This window comes from Tenrec ecaudatus, chromosome 1 (genome assembly GCF_050624435.1).
Source record: "Tenrec ecaudatus isolate mTenEca1 chromosome 1, mTenEca1.hap1, whole genome shotgun sequence".
Lineage (NCBI taxonomy): Eukaryota > Metazoa > Chordata > Mammalia > Afrosoricida > Tenrecidae > Tenrec > Tenrec ecaudatus.
In genome coordinates this window covers 106,939,224-106,956,827 of record NC_134530.1, presented here as the reverse complement: position 1 = coordinate 106,956,827, position 17,604 = coordinate 106,939,224, and the positions used below count along the sequence as shown (strand labels likewise).

Sequence of the window (17,604 nt, the reverse complement as noted above, 5' to 3'; positions counted from 1 at the left end):
ATCTGTTTCCGCAACTAAATGAGCTTGAAACCGTGTGGACTCTACCCTGATCCACTCGGGGTCTCGAGCGTTGGAATCCACTTCCCTGCAAAACAGCCACTGATCTTGTTTGTTTGCTTAGAGCTGCAATAGCTGAATTTCTGATGGTTGGGATCGTGCATTTAGCTAAATCTTCACTCATAACTTCTTATATCCTGAGAATTCGTGAATCAGTCTTTTCCTTCCACACATGAAATATCACTAACCATAAGACAAAGAACTACATAAAGGTTTATGAAACATATTTGCATTGAATCCAATGGAGTATGCAGATGAACACCTTCCAGGTGGAAAGAGCAGCACTAAATCAAGTCAAGCCCCGAGGCGCACATTTGTCTGAACCACTATTCCATGTCTGTATATGTCCCATTATGGCAAGCAAAGCCTGATTTGTAACTTAAATCCAATACATGTCAAACTCAATCTTATCAGATTTTTAAAGGCACAGAGAGATGTTGAGGAATGGGGCAAATATTTCTTAAGTAACTCAAATAATGCTTTTAAGGTAGTTTAAAAATTGTTTGTGGGCTATGGAATTCTAACCAAGATTAAAATTTATTTTAGTTCTTAAAATTGAACTAAAATGAAGGGTTTTATAATTGTGGCTTAATAAAGGCAGATCAGGTAAAAATCAACTTTCCCAAGGTGTACACGCAAAACCAGTCACCGATCCCAAGGTAAAGAGGATTTCTAAATAAGAGCATGGGCTTACTAAACATCGGATGGATTGTTTTTGCTCTGGACTATGTAAAAGTAGCGAACTTACTGTCACGATGAGCCCCCGTTCCTGGAAGTATTTAACCAGTGGAGCAGCGTTCTGCTTGAAGTTCATTAGTCTCCTTTGGGTAGCTTTCAGATTGTCGTCAGGTCTCCCCTGCTGCTCTGCACGCTTCAGCAATCTTTCTTTGAGTCTCTGATTGGTGCAAGCCAGGAACACCACCAGGTCAGGGGTACAGATCTGTGGAGAGCATCACACAAGTAGGCAGGCGTTCAATGTCCAACCAGTGCAAGGGTGGGCAGTGGCGTGCGTTTCTTTGGCTCTCTGGGATTGCCATTTAGTCAGTTCTCTATATCTCTGCCAGCACATTTCCAATGCTGCTGTTCTCTGCAAGACCTGAAGTGCTCTGCCTACTACAGTTATTGAATAGCACTCACTAACCCACTCTGCCTTAAGCAGTTCAGGAAAGCCTTCTTTGTCTATGCCCAAATACAATACCAGGTTGAATGATGTAGGCTAAACTTTGCCAAAAGCACTTGATTTAGTGAAGAGATGGTTATTGGGCCTCAGGTGTTCTCTAAAGAAGTACTATTGCTATATACTATATAATGATATATAATATATATATTATGTAGTGTCGCTATCAGTTGGCATCAGCTCAATAGCAGTGAGTATGGTTTTAGTATTGCTATGATTACCATATGCTATTGGCTTTGAAAGTATATACTGTATACCAGGCCCAATGCTAGTTATTTCTAATTTATAATATTGCTCAAATTTACAATACTCTGCCAAGTGAATACCATTGTCTGCATTTTACAAAAGAGCAAACCGAGCCTGTGAGGAATTATTTGTCCAAGGTCCCATAGTGTGTAAGATGAAGATATTTGAACATTGATATTTGAATCGGAGACCCTCTGGTTTCTGGCCTATATTCCCTCCACCATTCCAAAGCACCACATTGTTCAAAGGCCTTCGTGACACTTTCAAAATCACCAAGAAATAGCATGAAAAGAACCTAGAAATAAGCAATTTTTCCTCAACCAAGTGGAACCAGTATTTGTTTTGAGTGGCTCAGTAAGACGAAAACTAATCTCACTACCTTTCTATCCAAGTAAATTCCTATTTTGGCTTATTTGTTTGGCTTCCTTCTTTTATTTATGTGGATGGTAAAGCAAAATTTCCCTAAATCTCTTAGCTAGGAGCCTAGGTGGTATTGTTCTAGCCCTTGCTTACTGATAATCTGTGTTGCCTGTGGATATTGTCTTTGAAATGCCATCTACGCTCCCCTTTCCCTCATTCCCACTGCTACCCATTTAAACACAGGCACACAGCAGGATAAGTGATTAAGAGCATGAATTTTAGAATCAGATAATTCTGGGTTTGAATCTAGAACAAACTATCTTTTAGTTGTTTTTCCTTGGGCAAATTGTTCAACCTCTCTAAGTCTCCATTTTCTCATCTGTAAAATAAGTGGGGAAATTCATTTCAGTGTTTTCATGTTTCCTAATCTTAAAAAAAAACACAACAATTTGCTTTTTGGAATTCTTAAATTTTAAAAACCGTCTTTGTAATTTTTGTGTAGTACATGAGGAAATAGATTATCTTAAGTTATAATATTTTATCAAATATTAGAAAATTTGCTTTTAATAAGTTATATGATGAAGACGATAATTTTGACAAATAAATGAACATTACATTGTACTGTGCTTGGTTTGTGATAATGCATATTAAAATATTGATGAAAAACTGGACTACCAGTTCAGTACCAAATGCAGAAAACAAATTTGCATTTTATGCTGAACCAACTAGATGATTTACTTTAATAAGTTTTGTGTTTTGTTCAAAACTGCAATGTGTAAATACTTCTCTTTCCATAACATGGTCAGGAATTGGTTAGCATTATTTATGTAATCATCAAGCTTTATATATGTAATCATAGCCATATTCTGTCTTTCACTATTGTCTTTTGAAATACCAAGGAATCCTCCTGGTGTTGTGCTTACACATTGAGCTGTGATCCATGAGGTTGGCAGTTCAAAATCCACTAGCAGCTCCTTGAGAGAAAGACGGGGCTTTCTATTCCTGTGAACAGTCACAGTCTTGGAAACCCACAGGGGAGTCACTATGAGTCAGCCTTGACTCAATGGCAGGAAGATGATTTTTGAAACACTAGAGACAGCATGAAATTGATATGAGATTTTTGATTTATGAAAACAACTTCAGATCTGGTAAAGATTATCTTTGGGCGAACCTGGATCATCATCTACTTTTTTAATCGTAACGGATTTATCATCTTTCTTTGATATAAACTGGACTATACCTCTTCGGTCACCATGAGAGTAAACACCTCCATTGCTTTTGCATCTCTCATTAAATCAGTCTTACTTTCCTGTGATTATATAGATACGTGTAGTTTACTGTCAATTTTGCAGTCCCTTAGGAAACCCTTGGCTGCTTTTTGTTTAAGCAAAGATATGTTAGACTGCAGAGTGAGCTCATTTTAATACTCCCTGTTCTTAACTCTCAGTATGTTTGGCTGCCCTGTTTTTCACAAAAATGTGTTAGAAGACCTAGACCCCATAATTCAGATAAACTTCACTGCCAGAAAGAATCAATCAAAGTACTAAAAAGAGGGGGGAAAGAAATCACAGCTGGAACAAAACTGGAAACTGAACGATGGAAACACTTGGAGGCGATCTAACCCAAATTCATGCCAACCCTGTAATCATCTCCACAGCCTCCCTGACAAGTGATTTTAAATTCTGCTTGAAGGTTTCCTGTGACGGGTCCTTCATACTTAAGAGGCAGGCCCTTTCGTGCCTGCAGGACTCTAATAATTGGGAAGTCCTTTCTAATACTGGCCTAAAATTTGGCTCTATGTTCTACCCAAAGAGATAGTCTAAAATAAATTCTTTCATCTCTTAAATATTGGTTGAACATGCACCAGTATCTTAGAGGTTAGACTAAATCATTATAAAAGGAAAATCTATGCCATCCATTTTTAAAGGGATATTTGATTTCAGTACCATTTATATGGATATAATTGCTATGAAGAGCTTTAAATAGGTTATGGGGCTGGGAGACTAATAGTAATAATCCAAAACAATAATAACAAATGGGCCTAATCAAGAAAGAGGAATTCTAGAAACTGCCATGCCCTGCTCTCCATACTATGCTTTTGGTTGGAACTCTCAGTGCTGTATTATAGGAATATGTGTGAAATAGACTTCTCCGGACGAAATCCTATTTAAAATCACCTTAAATTTTCATTAGACTAAGGTGATCAAATGGTTTGAAAACACACTAGAACCAGCTTAAGAAAGAAGGAGTGAAATAAAAAACAGTTTAGGCAAAAAAGAAAAAAAGGCCTAGTATGAGGCAGTGAAGACAAGGGTGCAAGTACAGAAAAGAGCCAAAGAGACACAGGGAGGCAGGTGGGTATTTTAGAAGAAGCAGGAAAATAAAGCAGAGGCAATGTTTGAAGGTATAAGAGCTAAGAAAGTTCCAAACTTGAAAATAAGACCATCATAAGTAAAACTATTGTAAATTCAGACAGAAATATTTAAAACAGCCAGAAAAAAGGAACACCATTTCTTCAAAGGAGAAACAAGGTTGAAAAGTGAACTCTCAACAGAAACAATGAACATTAGAAAACAATGAAACGGTATCTTTGAAGTGACAGAAACAAAGTCATTATCAGTCTAGATTTCGCTCTCCAGCAACAAAACAGCTTTCAAAAAACTAAGGCTAACGATGGACATTTTGAAGTAAAAAACCCAAGATAATTTGTTACCAGGGTGTTGTCATAAAATATCAATTTCCATTATTTGAAAACAAGAAGATAGTTTATGTAGAAAAACCTAAAATAATTCCTAAAGTATTAGAATAAATATGCAGAATTAGCATAATATCTGCACACAATGGCAAATTAATCAGTAGCTCAAGTGAATGCCTATATTCCAGCAGGTTTCTCTTGTGTGGAAACGAAAAAATTGACTCTAAAATTTATTAGGAAATATGGAAGACTCAGCAACAGCCTGCCAGATTTTTCTGAGTGAACTTGATTCCAGCCTGAACTAGCAGAGTGCATAACATTTATGCCAAGCAGGGTCTTCGTGGGGGAAGGTAAATATCATAAACCAAGCCCATTGGAATCAAGGTGAGTCCAGCTCCCAGTGACTCTACAGGACAGAGCAGGCTGCCCCACTTGTCTTTCCCAGCTGTACATATTTACGTGGACTAAAATTGGAGCCTATGTGAGCACACTACTGATCAGACGTCGAGGCTCCCTGTGGCACTTCAGTTTAGGCATTGGGCTGCTGACTGTGAGACTGGAGGGTCAAGTTTTCTAGCTGCTTCAAGTGAGAAAGATGAAGCTACCTGTTCCCCAAAGATCTACCGTTTTGGAAACACTATTTAAGGCCACTATAAGTCAGAAGCAACCAGGTGGTAATCGGTAATCAGTCATCACGCCTAGTAAAAAGTTTTATATTTAGGAATTTTGGTGGTGAAATATGCCCTGATGTCACGTGGCTGGGTGCTTACTGCAGTCAGCAGTTGGAACTGCCAGTCACTCCGTGGAGAAAGACTCAGCTTTTGACGCCTGTGAAGAGTTAGCGTTTCAACTGAACCATGCTTTATTTGACTGCTCCTTATTGAGACAGCTTGCACATTTCAAATCCCATTAAACTTCACTCTCTCCAAAAAGGTATGGGACAACAGAAGGAAACTATGCAGCAACATCCAGTCATCAAACATCAGTCCAATATTTTGAGATACACATGATATTGATACTCAACGCATATCTGACATCAATATGATTTATGGTTATGTTTTCACAAAACTGAAAGCCCTATAACATTATATTACTCCATTTCAGTGATGTCATGGTGCACTGAAAATAATTCTGATGTACTACCAGTTGGAAAGTGAACTTCATGATTTTAAGACACCATAATAAATATACACATCCAGTCTTATATGTCAGCCAATACCATAACACAGGACAAGGTAAAGTCGAAACATGTGACAAACAAACGTCTTTCCATAGATTTGTCAAGTAAGTGGGGAGGGTAATTTGGGGAAAAGAGGCAGAAAATATTAAAACCAAAGTTTCAGTAGTAACTGATTTTTCTTATTTTGCTGGCTTCAACTTCAAAAGCTTCTGTGAAGTTTCTGATCTGGGGACTTCAATAGCTTTAGCCTAATTCAAGGGAAATTTTGATCAACTCACACATCAAAAATGGTAGAATACTCGTTAGCTTCTTCAATACTAACATATATAGCTTCGTGGTAACCTGTATAAAAAAAGTTCAGCAGTGGGAACAGCCAAACAAGTGTCAGTGGATAGTTCAGTCAGTCTTAAAGAGGCAGCACCCCATTAAAAGAAAGTTGCGCCAAGTTTGCTCAGTTTTAACCAAGTGGATGCACGCTATCAATTATAAATGAAATTGTTTTAAGGTTATTTAAGAAAAATGAAAGATTAAAAAAGTATTGTGCAACCTTCAAGTAGAATGGAGATTTAACTTTGGCGCTGGGCTTCCCTGCTACAGGTTAAAGTTTAGTCTATGTAAGTAAGGAATTCTACCCTGTGGCAATTCTGCCAAGTGACAAATCTGCCCTGTCCTATGAGATCGCCATGAGTCAGAATCAACCCGATGGTGGTGGGTTTGATGGTGAAATATTGTTTTCAAGGCAGCAAGTTACACCAGTAAAGGTGGATTGCTTTGTTGTTTCTTTACGTCAGAAGATCGGGGAGCTTCCAAACTCAGAACAGACCATGAAGAAGGATTTGGGGAACGAAGCCACTGAAAGCCTCTGCATAGCATGCAAACATTGTGGAGTACGGAGGGCTTCACGAATAGACAGAGCATTGTCAATTAGTGCCAGAAGATGAGCGCTCATTCAGAAGGGACTAAAATATGACCGAAGAAGAGGTGCCTTCTAAAAGTAAAGGTGACAACAGAGTTCAGCCCGGGTGGGAGTAATCCCTCCTCTGGGCCCTTCATTTGCGGAGGGAACACAATTCCAAAGGAGGAGAAATGGCTGCCAGAATCTGCTAATAAAGGGAACTTGGCATGTACAAAATATGAATACAGGAAAATTAGAAGTTGTCAGATATGAAACGGAATACATGAAGATCAGTCTCCTAGGTGTTTTCAAACTGAAATAGACTGGTATGGTCATTTTGAATCGGAACATCTTCTCGCTTACCTTCTGGAAATGATAAAATCAGGAGAAATGGCTTTGCATTTATCTACAAAAAGTATATTTCAAGTTCAATCTTGAAGTACAAAACTGTCTCACAGAATTATAAATATTTTGGTACAATAAAAATCTAATCGATACAACTATTGGTTACATTTATGTGTGGATCGCTAAAGATAGCGTTGTAGAAATTAGAGAATTTTACCAACTTCTTCAGTCTGAAATTGAACAAACATGCATTCAAGATGCATTGATAATTATTGGCAAAGCTAACAACTTGTTCATAGAAATACTGTTTATCAGCAAGGGAACGAAGCGGTGAGGTCCCTAGGAAATGCTGAAGGTGGACTTTGCTGCCAGGACTTGGTGCCCCAACAGATTGCACTGGAAAACACTCCTAAAGGCCAACAAAAAGTCCTTGAACAAACTACAAGCTTTTCTTTCTTGTGTTGTGTTTTGTTTTTCATGATTTTTGTTGTTGTTTTGTTTTATATTGTTGCTTGGTTTTGCTCTGTCTTGCTATTGTGCATGTTATTATCTCCACATGTCTGTCTAAATAAAATAAGCTGGATGAACAATCTGGAGGAGAAAACGGGACCAACAGTTCTGGGAACACATGGGAGAGAGGGAAATGGGAGGAAAGGTAGTAGAGTTAACAAACCCAGGGACAAGGGAACAACAAGTGAACCAAATCAGTGGTGAGGAGGATGTAGGAGGCCTGGTAGGGCATGATCAAGGGTAATGTAACCAAGAGGAATTACTGAAACCCAAATGAAGACTGAGCATGATAGTGGAACAAAGAGGAGAGTAAAAGGAAATAGAAGAAAGATCTAGGAGACAAAGGGCATTTATAGAGTTCTAAATAAAGGCATGTACATATGTAAATATATGGGGAAATAGATCTATGTGTATATATTTATAGGTTTAGTATTAAGGTAGAAGATGGACATTGGGCCTCCACTCAAGTACTCCCTCAATGCAAGAATACTTTCTTCTATTAAACTAGCATTCTATTATGCTCACCTTCCTGACACAATTGCTGAAGACCAAGTGGGTGAATAAGCAAATGTGGTGAAGAAAGCTGATGGTACCCAGCTATCAAAAGATATAGTGTCTGGGGTCTTAAAAGCTTGAAGGTAAACAAGTGACCATCTAGCTCAGAAGCAACAAAGTTCACATGGAAGAAGCACACCAGCCTGAATGATCATGAAGTGCTGAAGGGATCGGTTATCAGACATCAAAGAACAAAAAAATCATATCATTGTGGATGCGTGGGGCATGCAGAGTGGAGACTAAAAGCCCATTTGTAGACCACTGGACATCCCCTTACAGAAGGGTCTCGGGGAGGAGACGAGCCAGTCAAGGTGTGATGTAGCAACGATGAAACATACAACTTTCCTCTAGTTCCTAAATGCTTACTGCCCCCCCACCCCACCCCCACTATCATGATCCTAATTCTATCTCACAAATCTGACTAGACCAGAGGATGTACACTGGTGCAGATAGGTACTGGAACCACAGGGAATCCAGGGCAGATGATCCCCTCAGGACCAGTGGTGTGAGTGGCAATACTGGGAGGTTGGGGGAAAGGTGGATTGGAAAGGGGAAACCGATTACAAGTATCTACATATAACCTCCTCTCTGGGGGATGGACCAAAGCAAAGTAGGTGAAGGGAGATGTCGGACAGTGCAAGATATGACAAAATAATAATTTATAAATTATCAAGGGTTCATGAGGGAGTGGGGAGTGGGGTATGAGGGGTAAAAATGAAGAGCTGATGCCAGGGGCTTAGGTGGAGAGCAAGTGTTTTGAGAACAATGAGGGCAATAAATGTACAAATGTGCTTTACACAATTGATGTATGTATATGGATTGTGATAAGAGCTGCATGAGCCCCTAATAAAATGATTAAAATAAATGAATACTGTTTATCAACCACACAAATGGTGACTGTACACATGGACTTTTCCATAAGGAACACGCAGAAATCAAATTGACTACATCTGTGGGAAGAGATAACCGAGAAGCTCAATATCAGCAGATAAATGCAGGCCACGGCTGAGTATGGAGTAGGCCAGGAATTGCTCGAGCATAAGCTCAGGCTGAAGCTGAAGAAAATTAAAACAAGTCAACGAGAGCCAAATATGACCTTGAACATATTTCACCTAAATTTTGTGAATGGGAGCCAACTCCTACAGTAAAAGTATGGTCACAGATGATGATGATCAGATAAAAGTGACAAATATTTCAAGTGATAATGCCAATTAAGGTACAATACGGAAGTATCTTAAATACCATTTTGTTGTTTTTTGTCAAGTATTATTTAATATTTTTTCATTAATATTTTAAAACTCTTATAATCTAGTTTTGTGTACCTCTTTTATTGTTCTTATTTAAGTTTTAATAGTTTGAAATAACAAACTATCATTCAATATATCTTTTTAAATCCTTAAAACGGTCATTAGGGCAGCAAACCTGATGTTAATGACGGAAGCCCCCACCACTGACTGGAAGCACTCACTCATATATGCCAGGACATTTGAAAGGCAGCTGCATGACTGACAAGACCCAGATTTGTACTCACTCTAAAGAAAGAGACCCAACAGAATGCTCAGGTTATAGAACAATACCCATTAATATTACATTGAAGTACAATTCTGGTGAAAATAATCCAACAGCAGTTGTAGCAGAGAGCTGCCAAAGATGCAGCCAGATTTAGGAGAGGGCATGGAACAGGGATATCACTGCTCATGTCAGGTGGACCTTGGCTGAAAGCAGATAATATCCGAACTATGTTTACTTTTGTCTTTATTTGACTGTGTGAATCATAAGAAACTACAGAGAGCTCTGAGAAGAATAGGAATTCCAGAACACTTCATTGTGCTCATGTGCACTGGAACCTAGATCAAGAGGCAGTACTGGGAACAGAACAAGGGACTATTACATGGTTTGAAATAGGAAAGGTGGGCATTAGAGCTACATGCTCTCACCATACTCACTCAGGCTGCATGCTGAGCAAGTAATCAGTGAAAACAGATTATATGAAGAAGAATGTGGCCTTAGGATTGGAGGAAGGATTGTTACAACCTGTGAGGCTTATTAAAAACCTGTGATACAACCTTGCTTGCTGAAAGTGAGGAGGACTTGAGGCATTTGCTGATGAAGATCAAGGACTGCCGCCTGCAGAGTAGATTAGAGCTCAATGTAAACGAAACGAACACTTTCACAACTGGACCAATGGTTAATTAACATCATGATAAGCGGAGAAAAGATTGAAATAGTAAATGATTCCATGCTTGGATCCACAATCAATGCTCATGGAAGTAGAAGTCAAGGGATCAAAAGACACAATGCATCGGGTTAATCTGCTGCACAGATCTCTTTAATGTGTTGAAAAGCAGGGAGCGTGCTAAGGTGTGCCCGACGAAGCCATGGTGTTTTCCATTGCCTCACAAGCATGTCAACATTGGGTACTGAATAAGGAAGATGGAAGAAGAATTGAAGTGCTCGAGTTACGGTGCTGGTAAAGAAAATGGAAAGTTTCATGGACTGCCAAAAGAACAAACATCTGTCTTGGAAGAAGTACAGGCAAGGATGGTGAGACTTTATTTCCACATGCTTTGGACGCGTTGTCAGGAAACACCAGTCCCTGGAGGACAGCATGTTTGATAAAGCAGAGGGACAATGAACAAGAGGGACAACCTCAACCAGATGAGGCTGCAACAATGGGCTCAAACATGCGAACGACTGTGGGAATGGTACAGGAGTGGGCATTCTGTTGTACACAGGGGCTGTTATCGATCAGAACCAACTCGACAGCACCTCAAACAACAACAACAAAAGAGCTAGACTCACTGTCTTCAAGTCCATGCCAACCCACAGCTACCCTATAGCACAGGGTAGAATTGTTCCGAGACTGTTACTGTTTATGGGAGTAGAAAGCCCCGTCGTTCTCCCTCAGAGAGACTGGTGGTTTTGAACTGTTGATCTTTAGCATTGCAGCCCTATGTCTAACTACTTTTCCACTAGGACTCCCTCCCTGACACCAACTAAAGACCAGAGTTCAGTTAACATATTCTCCTCCCTACGTCTTCTTTGTCCCTTCCCATTATTGTTTCAAGTATACAAAATTATAGGAACTAAATGAACACTATTACACTGAGACAAACTGTACCAGGAGAATCTGTAAAGCCGTGCTGTTGTTACGTGCCATCGAGTCAGCCTCAACTCACAGTGATCCTATGCACCACAAACGCAACAGTTCATGGTTCCATGCCTGAGCCCGTTGCTCAATTGCTCCTATGCCTGAGCCCATTGTTGCAGCCCCTGCTTCTCCTGGGGACCTTCCTCTTTTTCACCGCCCTTTCACTTTACCAAGCATGATGCCCTTCTCCAGGATCTTGTCTCTCCTGACAATATGTCCAAAGTATACATAATCCTTTCCTCTAAGGAGCACTCTGACCGCAATTCTTCCAAGACAAGAGGTTTGTCCTTTTAGCAGCCTATTATATTTTCAATATTCTTCTCCAGCACCACAATTCAAATGCATCTATTCTTTTTTATCTTCTATAAAGTTATGCTACTGAAAGTATAATTCTTGTCCTAGTCACTCAGGCTTAGGCATCCCCTTGGCTCTTGTTAGAAATGTAACTGTAGGAGCTATACTCCATCCTATTGAACTGTGTTTTAATAAATCATTAGGAGACTCAACTGGACATTAAAGTCTGAACATCTTGGATTCCTGTCAAGCTCACTCACTGGCATCAAGGGGATTCCAACTCAGAGGCGCGCTGTAGGGCAGAGTAGGACCGTCCCTGAGCTTTCTACGATTTAAAATCTTCTTCTTTCTCCTGCAGAGCAGCTGGTGGTTTCAATCTGCTGACTCTGTGACAAACAGTCCAATGTGTCACCCACTGAGCCACCAGTGTTCCTTACAGCACAGGAAACCCTATGTGTAGACATGAGCTGTCAAAAGAGGATTCCACTAAAGTGGTAAAATCCTCATAAATATAACAATGAAAATAAAAAAGTGAATCGATAAGATTAAGTTTTAAAAGGACATAAGCTCTTTTGTTTCTTTAGGGACTTAACTAGGACTCTCTTCCATTAAGTCAACTGTGACTGACAGTGACCCTGCATAGTGTTTCTGAGGTTGCAAGTCTTTACAGGGACAGGTAGTTTCATCTCTCCATCGTGGAGCAGCTGGTGGGTTTGAATGGTGGGAGATAATTGGTATGTGTAAATCATACTTTTATACTTGGACCTTTCTTCTTTTAAAGCTGAATTCCATCCATTTCTGTAGCCTGGTTGCTAGCCCGTTACCTCTACTACCCCCTTCTATTCTAAAAGACATATTTTTCCTACTAATTTATTTAAATAGATTGCTCTGTTCCTTCCACAATTTGACACATGCCAAATGGGCCATCCCTGGAGAAAGATAGGATGTTTGGTACAGTAGAGGGGCAGTGAAAAAGAGGAAAACCCACAATGAGATGGATTAAAACAGTGGTTGAAACAATAGGCTCAAACCTAACAGCAATTTTGAGAAAGGATCAGGTCCAGGCAGTGTTTCTCTCTATTGTACAGAGGGCTGCTCTGAGTTAGAACCGACTCGTTGGAGCCTAAATAACAACAACAACAACAAATTGATCATAGCTGATAAACTGAGTATACAATAAATGATAGCAAAGTTAGCTTATAAAAACTACTTTTCTGTTTGGCATAAATCTTGATTTCAATAAAAGCAGTTGGGGTAGATTAAAGCTGACAAGATTCAGGAATTTAATCAAGAAGAAAATATTAGGGTTTTATTTAAAATACATCAAGTCGACCAGGAAGGATTGTGAGTTTAAAACGCTCGTTTTCCAAGCAAGTCTTTTCCTTACCATCAATTTGATTATTTGGACATTTACTTGTTCATTCATCTAATATTTGCAAGCTCTTCTTATTACCCAGAAGCTGAAATTGTGAGAAGATTGACTGAGAAGATTTGGACGGGTGTTATAATCCACTCTGAATAGCTGAGTTTTTTTTTACCTTATAAACATGGAGTGACATGTGTCTTAGAATGGTAGTGTAGGGGGCAGACTAGACAGGGACTGTGGGTAAGGTAAGGACTGGAAAGAATTAATGTCTGAAGTATCTAGAGATGTGCCCTTTATGGATTGAGGTCACATAAAATAGAATGTAAAACATGGTCATTATTCCTAAGATTATTTTCATAGATGTGCCTGGTTTTAATGATCAGTTAGGAAACGAGAGAATCCATTAATACCAGCTATTTAAATAGCATTGAAATAAAACATAAGGACTTTCTGAACTTGGAGGGGAGAGGGGAATAAAGGCAAATCACTGGTCTATAAATGTAGCAGCTATTTCTTCACCTATGGGATGAACCATGTCTGGTTGATTCGTTGTCATTAGCTGCTGTTAAATTGATCTTCACTCAAAAGGACTTCTTTTGATTTGTTGTATTTTTATTGACTGAGTTTGGGAAGTAAGCAGCCAGGCCTTTCTTCCCAGTCTGTTTTGGTCTGGAAGCTTCTATTGAAGCCTGTTCAGCATCTGAGCAGTACACAAACCCCCACTGACAGATGGGTGGTAGCTCACATTAGGGGCACTGACCAGGAGTTGAACCTCGGTATTCTACATGGAAGGCAAAGAATCTACCTCTGAACCAGCACTGCTCCCTTCCTAGTTCACTGTGGACAATTTGTGGACCACTCATTTCCAGTCCACATTACGGAAGTCTGAGTGTCTCACAGAAAGTGGTATCTACTACCAAGCTGCCAATTCTAGATGATGACTTTGGACGAGGTTGCCAGACTTGGCCAAGGAAATCCCCAAGGAAGAAGGGGAAGCTAGCACTTACCTTATAGCTAACTTATAAACCAGCACCTCTCTAAACCCTGCCTCTTTATAAACATGCAACATTTAAATCCATGACTCTGACAACAGGGATCATTTTTCATTAGATCCTGACCTCGACATATGGACACAAACCTGACTTATATTATCAACTATGCTCAGAAATGTCTCAAAACAAGAAGGCTGGGAAGACTCTGTAAAGGTCACATGGTCGAAACCCTTATGTGATCTATTGGGTAGCAGCAACACTGCAATTTCTCCAGGATATGTGTGCCTTAGACAAGAGGTTTTTATGCTTTGAGACACAGTGCATGTCTCAAAGGAGGTATCAGGAAAGTAGGTTAGCAATTCTAACACAAAGAAGTGCATTTTCTTATCTTCCAAAAGCATTTCTTGGAGGAAAGTGAAATTCAAAATCATATGAAATGCTAACTGATCTTGTGGGACTACAAAGTAGGTGAAAATTTATCTGATAGTTCCATTAATACTCCTTGCACAGGCTTACTGAAAAGAAAATTGACTGAAAATTCACCACAAAATGCCATTATTAAAGATTTCCCTGTGGAATTGGGAGGGAAGTACATTTTTTTACTTGGATATTTCAAAGAACTATATTCTTCTAAAGTCTATAAGTTATCTTAATTGTGCGGCTGAAAGAGGCTAGCATTCCAAAAGAAGGACGCCAAATGCAATTTTACTGCACGCTTCTCCCTCAGCACTCACTCAAACACAAAGACTGCCTCCAAGGAAATTCAGGAAATGCGATTGAATTATTAATGACTGAAGAAGTGTTGGCATTTCATGTTATTTATTAGACATCACTCTGTCTCTTTGCTTGGTTTATCTCCGAATAACTCTTATCATTCAGATGGACAATGAAGAGAGCTGCTTTGGATGCATATCCTCAAAAAATATTTGTGGCACTAAGTGAAACCCAATCAAATCCCAGTCAAATGTTTGAGAACATTTCTTTAGGACATTTTGTTCTCAAAATTTCCTTGTATTTCTTAAGTATGAGAACTATTAAGGAAGGAAAATTCATTCATTTATTCATTCAAGTCATAAACATTCAATGACTGTTTAATATACTTCTACAGCTGGTTGACCTAGTTCACTATTATTACATTTATTTCTTTTTTAAAAAATTTACCCCCAAATTAGGTTTCAAGTACTTGCAAATGCATTTGCTGGTGTCCAGTTCCATTCATAACCCCTGGTTGAAGGAGAGCCTCTATTTACAGAAGAGGCAGATAAGCCACAGCCTACAGAGCCATGGCAGAGAGACCCAGGAGGAACCCAGGAGGTCAGCCAAGAAAACTCCGATGCAGTGTGTCCCAAACCCACTCAGATAATCTAATCCCCCTCTCCTGGGGGATAGTGCAGCACAGCCCCCCACCAGGACACCCTACAAGTTCCCTTGAAAACAAAAACAAACAAACAAAAATGCATTCATTCCAAGGCTGTGTCCCTTTTGGCAACTTTGAAAGGAATCTATGCCAAATGGGGCTCATTAACAAGGAATTAACATAAAAAAAATAGGAAAAGCCACCTTTAGCTACAGTCCTCACACCAGCCCATACCAGGTTTTACCAATCTTCAGCTTGGTAAAGAGTCTGTGAAAGTCTGTTAAAAGACCACACAATAGCGAGTCAGGGAAACCAGCCTTCCTTGGAAGAAGCTGGCCTGCTGAGTAGACACTGCAGTGCTCCAAATGCCTAGGCTTCTTAGGTACGCCACAGGAATAGATCCCATCCCACTACCCTCTCTAGACCACCGCCACCATCCCCAGCCCCTCTGACCTAGTCTACCAGAGGTACATTCTCTCAGGAAAACAAACGCAAGCACAATACAGCCCTCGCAGCCATATCAGATGCTCAAACATTCCCCTAGCCTGAATATCATCACCTCTCTGACACCCTACAAGACCACAAGGCAGTAAATCATCATACCACCACACTGCCCCTATTTAATACACAGATCGACAAGGGACCCTGGAGGATTCACTACACTCCTCCTTTACCCCAGCCATGATAACCTCTGGAAACTGTTTCTTTCGCATCAGCGACACACAAACTCACCACGTAAAATTGCAGCTTTCTAGGGAGACAGCCATCCTCCAGGGAGACGGAAATGCAATCTGACCTTGTGGTAAAGCCAGCTCCAGATAGCTGTTAGTCCTACTCTCATTATCTTGTGAGAAAGAACGCACAGGGCTCCTTTCTCCACCACATCACTTCAGGGTTACTCAGTGACCTTCTTTGCCCCTGGAAAAGTAGCCAGTAAACTCGGGGTCCTAAACTGATCCTAAACTGAACACCTTCTGAACAGAAGCCCCGCCTCACAGGGGCACCCCCAACAATAATCTATATCTACTTGGGGATTGTATGTAAGGGAGGAAAATCCAGAGGTGTGCAGCAACCTAATATACAGGGTGCTTCTGTTATAAACACAAATAATAACAAGTCTGCCCTCTCCCTTTCACAATTTACAGGGTCAATAAGGGAAGCTGGCAGATTTAACATACTCATCACACAGACCCATCACACATCCCAACCACCACAACATTTAGAACCTGCTCCCTACACCTCGACAATACCTATTCTCTATCAACTTATAAATACATATCCCTAAATACATATCCCTCTTAAGCCTCTGTGCCAGGTCCCCATGGACACTAGTCTGCCTACAGACCTGGCACTACAGTTAGTGATCAGAGCTGTGACCGGTTTGTGCACAGGTCCCGTGAGAAGTTCCCTTCCCACTCCTGCCTGTGAGCACCAGCCATGCTGTGGGTTATCAGGCTGCACAACACCACCCTTGCTGCCTGTGATGACCCCTCCAGGCCTCCCTGCCTAAGAGAGCGACCCATGTCAACGTCCAAATAGATAGCTCTGGCTGTCTATGGAGAAAGTCAATACCAGTGGGATAAAGACACAGCTCAACTTGCAGTGCAGGTGGCTCCATGTAGTCCTTAGAATCATTCCTACTAGTCCCTAAGAAAGAAATCACAGGGCTCCTGGACTTTCATGATAATGACACTGAGTTCCACACAAACACTACACAGACAATAACCCACATCTGCAGTCACCACGAAAAAGCAAGAGAAACAAAACACAATGTTTGAGGAGGACCTGAACGTAGCAATGTACATAGAAGAATCAGATTTTGAACCACCACAGAAAGAAATCTTCAGCATGTTGCTTAGAGTCATACAAGTTATGAAAGAATCATAAAAAGAATGAAAACAAGAAAAATAATAATTTATAAGTTATCAAGGGTTTGTGAGGGAGGGATGTGGGGGAGGGATGTAGGGTGGAGGAGGGAGGGGGGGAAATGAGGAGCTGATACCAAGGTCTAAAATAGAAAGACAATATTTTGAGAATGATGATGGCAACAAATGCACAAATGTGCTTGACACCATGGATGGATGTATGGATTGTGTTAAGAGCCCCCAATAAAATGAATTTAAAAAAGAAGGATGAAAAAATAGAGAGGATAGAGTCTGCTTGCCAAAAGGAAATGCAAGAGTTAAAGGAAAACGCAACAGAAGCAACGCAAACAGTAAAAGATTTTACCATCAGGATGGAAGAGACAGAGAATCATATCAGCAACCTCGAAGTTAGCACGGTAGAATTCAACAAAGGTGAAAGACAAATATAATCAAAGAAGTTGAAGAAAACCCGAGAATGATGAGTGATGCTTTGAAGAGAGAAAATATTCAAATAATTGGGTACTAGCGCATGAAACAATGAAAAAATCAATAGCCAAGG

General features: G+C 40.1%; 1 protein-coding gene across 1 annotated transcript in view; it reads right to left on the bottom strand.

Annotated features, from left to right (window-relative positions):
• AK5 (adenylate kinase 5) overlaps nt 1-17,604 on the bottom strand; it is a 332,878-nt gene that overhangs the window by 258,741 nt on the left and 56,533 nt on the right. The window contains exon 6 of the mRNA XM_075557438.1: nt 806-997. Coding sequence (XP_075413553.1) covers nt 806-997 — 192 coding nt within the window. The remainder of the gene's footprint in view (nt 1-805; nt 998-17,604) is intronic.